Source organism: Vespula pensylvanica, chromosome 1 (assembly GCF_014466175.1).
Source record: "Vespula pensylvanica isolate Volc-1 chromosome 1, ASM1446617v1, whole genome shotgun sequence".
NCBI lineage: Eukaryota > Metazoa > Arthropoda > Insecta > Hymenoptera > Vespidae > Vespula > Vespula pensylvanica.
Genome location: NC_057685.1, coordinates 11,504,911 through 11,508,890, shown reverse-complemented (window position 1 = coordinate 11,508,890; position 3,980 = coordinate 11,504,911). Strand labels below are relative to the sequence as shown.

At 28.4% G+C, this 3,980-nt stretch overlaps 1 protein-coding gene across 1 annotated transcript in view; it reads left to right on the top strand.

The window, feature by feature from the left end:
- Positions 1-1,208: 1,208 nt before the first annotated feature.
- Positions 1,209-3,980, top strand: part of LOC122633657 (tRNA dimethylallyltransferase) — a 103,684-nt gene continuing 100,912 nt past the window's right edge. Inside the window, exon 1 of the mRNA XM_043821800.1 lies at positions 1,209-1,485. Coding sequence (XP_043677735.1) covers positions 1,363-1,485 — 123 coding nt within the window. The 5' untranslated portion in view covers positions 1,209-1,362. The remainder of the gene's footprint in view (positions 1,486-3,980) is intronic.

Below are 3,980 nucleotides of genomic sequence, written 5' to 3'. Positions count from 1 at the left end.
GTCTAGATCTTTGTCGATCATTATCGACAAATTTGCAAGATCTGACAAACGTTTACAACGATTTTTACGATAACGAAACGACGAGATTCGTAAGAACGAATCGAGATTCGAGAAAGTGAGAACTTTGTGTATAACGTGAAACAAAAATTATTTGTTTGTTCTTCTTTGTTCCTTTCTTTCATTATGATTGTCGTTGTACATCGTAAATATATGATTTCATAGTGACGAGACGTAAGAGTTAATAAACGTATTTATACAAATTAAATTCCTAAAATCGAATGTTATATTATAGAATTTTATTTAGCATATATCGTAACAGTAAATAAAACTTTTGTAATTCTTGTGGGTATTTAATAACTTGTGCCGAGATATATGTACATTGTACATAAATACGTAATACGATTTATCGTTATTCTTTGGGAAAGTAACTTGTGTAGAATTTTTTAAAAGGTTTTATTACGTTCATCTTTAATATTATAATTTTATATTACTGATAAAAGGTATTTGTATTTGCAATTATATAAAAACAAAATCGAGACGATTCTAAAATTTACGATATTACATTTTTCGCATATCAACTTTATATGCAAACTGATCCATCACTCAGTTGACAAAAATCCATTATTATTAAATAGGTTTATTTATTAAACAGATTTAATCTAGAAATGATAAGCTATATAGATAATATTTAATACAAGAAGACTATATTAACGTGTTAATACGATTTTTAATGCAAAAATGAGATCTATACATAAAAATAGAATCAGTCCACGAATGTTATTTATACTATTTAATGTTTGTGAATTAAACTTGTTTACAGCAATAATGTATTTTTGTCAATCGACTTAAAATCCACCCTATATTTCGTCTGGTTCCATTAAAAATATTTTTAGGAAAACAAATTAGGACGGCCGATAAAAAAAAGAATTAAACGGGAATCCTTTTTAATGCCTTAATTATAACTTGTAAATTATATATTACACACACACATATATATATATATATATATGCAGACAGAAAGATTCGTATAATAGTTTGCTAATTAAAAATAAATAAAAAATAAATTACCTTCTAATTTGCGACATTAAAAAATTTTCTTTTTGTAATTTTGTATTTACTTAATCATAAGCTGAATAAAAGATTATAAGATTCATCTGTCATAAGACATTAAGAGCGTAGAATTAAAAAGAAAGCGTGTATACGCTAGAAACGAATTTGAAAAGAAGCGCGCTTGGATCGTGTACTGTGAATTGCATACCATCGTATCTCGGATAGACGGAACGAGTGGAACTGTGTGGAACGCTTGGTACGAGGACGCGCGTGCGCAGTAAACGAAATAGAAAGATTCACGAGAATAGTGAGATGGAAATGTCGCGAGTGCCAATATTAGTGATTTTGGGCTCAACTGGCTCAGGAAAATCGAAACTTGGGATCGAATTGGCACGAAGATTCTGTGGGGAAATAATATCGGCGGATAGTATGCAGGTGAGTGATCGAATACTTTGTTTTTTTCGACAATGTAAGTAAACGACCAACGTGAAAAGGTTATGTCGTCTTCTTCTTCGATTTTACGTGCTTCGTATCCTCGATTTTTTCCACTTGTTGTTTTCTTCTCGTTTCTTCTCGTTTCCTCTCGTTATTCTCTTTAAACACAGTTGTGTGTTACGAAGAAAGAACTACCGTGTAACTTCGATTAGCAAGGACAACATTCTCCTCGTGAAGTAACGAGCGCGTATCTACGACTGAATACACATGTGTTCGTGCATGCTTGTGTGCGTGTGCATATAATGCGATAGCGTGGCGCGTGTGATACACACGCGTTGATTTTTTTTTATTACGTACGACGTCCACGTTTCGTGAGATACAACACGATACCCTTACGTTTTGTTTTTTCGTTCGTCGTTTCTTTTATTTTTGTATCTTTTCTTTCTTTCTTTCTTTCTTTCTTTTCTTTTTTTTTCGTTTTTGTTATCGTAAGTGAAACGCTATGAATTAGCATTAGTGGACGAGCTATGAAATTTTATCTATAAGATTAGTCATAGGAATATTTTTCTTCTGATTACAGGGATTGTAATACGTTATGGATATTAATATTTTTTTTTATTATTTATTATTTTTAGATGGTTTCTAATTAATGAATCTTAATGATTTTTTTTTTGTTTTAAATCATTACGTTCGAGCTTGTGGCCTTACAAAATTCGTTATTTTTTTTTTTTTTTTTTTTGTAAATTCTTCGAATACTTCGTTACTTACTAATCTTGAATTAATATAATATCATCTTTCCTTTCCTTTCCTTTCCTTTTGTATCATCTTTTGAGGATACTCAAGCGTACGCTTTCAGTTATTTGCTTATGTGTTTAGGCACAGCCACGCGGAAGTGGCTCGCTCGTAATTAGAAGTTCGCTCAAAAGATGTTTCTTGTGGAACAAATGGTTGCTTGGATTAAACGTACGACTGATTTTTCGCTTCTCTAAACGTCTTTTAATGCGAAGTTTATTAATAACCCTCGTAAAAGTATTTCTATGGTTAAATTAATGTTTCTACATGGTCGTAAAGTTTTTTAAATATAATATTTATAAATATAACATTATCTAGGTATTAGCTCATCTCGATATAATCGGCTTTATGAATCGACTTGCTTAGATAAATAATAAATTTGTCGTAATGAATTTATTATTATACATCGAACGAATACGTAGAAGGGATGATTTAAATATCGAATGAACGTAAATATCTCGTTCGAAATGTTATAATAGAAAAAGATTAATGATTGTACAATTAACGCGATTAATTTTTACTTTTGACTTTTTGTAACTTTCTGATCTTTTGTTTTGAAAAGTTTCAGTTAATTTTTTATTCGCTTTTATCATTCCAATTGGCAATAATCCTACCAATTGCATCTTTTTTGTTTATTTTCGTTTATATTCGCATATAACATAAGATTTAGAAATATTTTTTATTTAAAATTCATAAAAATTATTTGGAATTGTTAAATGTATTTTTTATTCATATTTTATAGTACAATAATTTACGGTATTTATATTTTTTAGTATATACAGTAAGATGGTTGATTTAATTTTTTAATCCTTTAATGCATGATCTATTTTCTCTCTTTTTTAAATGTACTTTCAGGAAAAATATATTATAAATATTAGCTATTTAATAAATAATCAAACAGAAATAATCAGAAAAATTTGTTTATTATAATGTTTTTCCTCCCTTATAAAATTTAATGAAATAGTAAATTGTTAAACTAAATCATTATTTAATTATTAATTTATAAATGTAAATTATTATTAATAATTATTAATTTAATAAAATGTTAGATCGTTACATTAAATTATTGTTTAATTATTAATTTATAACTGTAAATTATTATTAATAATTTAATAAAATGATAGATTGTTATATTAAATTATAAATTAAATTATAAATTATTAATTATAAATTAAATTATTTTATTAATTTATCTTTTATTAATTTATAAATTAAATTATTATTAATAATTATTAACTTAATAAAATAGTAAATTGTTACATAAAATTAATAATACGTTATTATTATGGAATAAGGGTTAAAATTTTATTAACGTTAACGACATTTAAGAATCAAAATGATATTTTTCTCTGTCTTCCTAGTCGAACAAAGATATTTCTCGCGGTAGACGCACGCGAACAAAGTAAAGATTTTCGAGCAAGTAGTTGCTTCTCGGTTTTCGTAACGTCACGAGACCTCATACGCACGGAGAATGTTTAATGCCGTTTACGCTGAGTCTTTGAGAATTCTGACATGAAAGGACGCGAATAAGTTGAAAACAGAGTGGAATTTAGCCGTGAACTTGGCCGGTCGTTCGTCTCTCATTTTCCCTTCTCTTCTGACTCGCCTTTGTCAGCTTTCGTATTCGCTAAAACGTTCAAATCATTTGTACTACGATCGAGACGAAAATGTCGAGAGAGAAACAGAGAAAGAGAGAGAGAGAG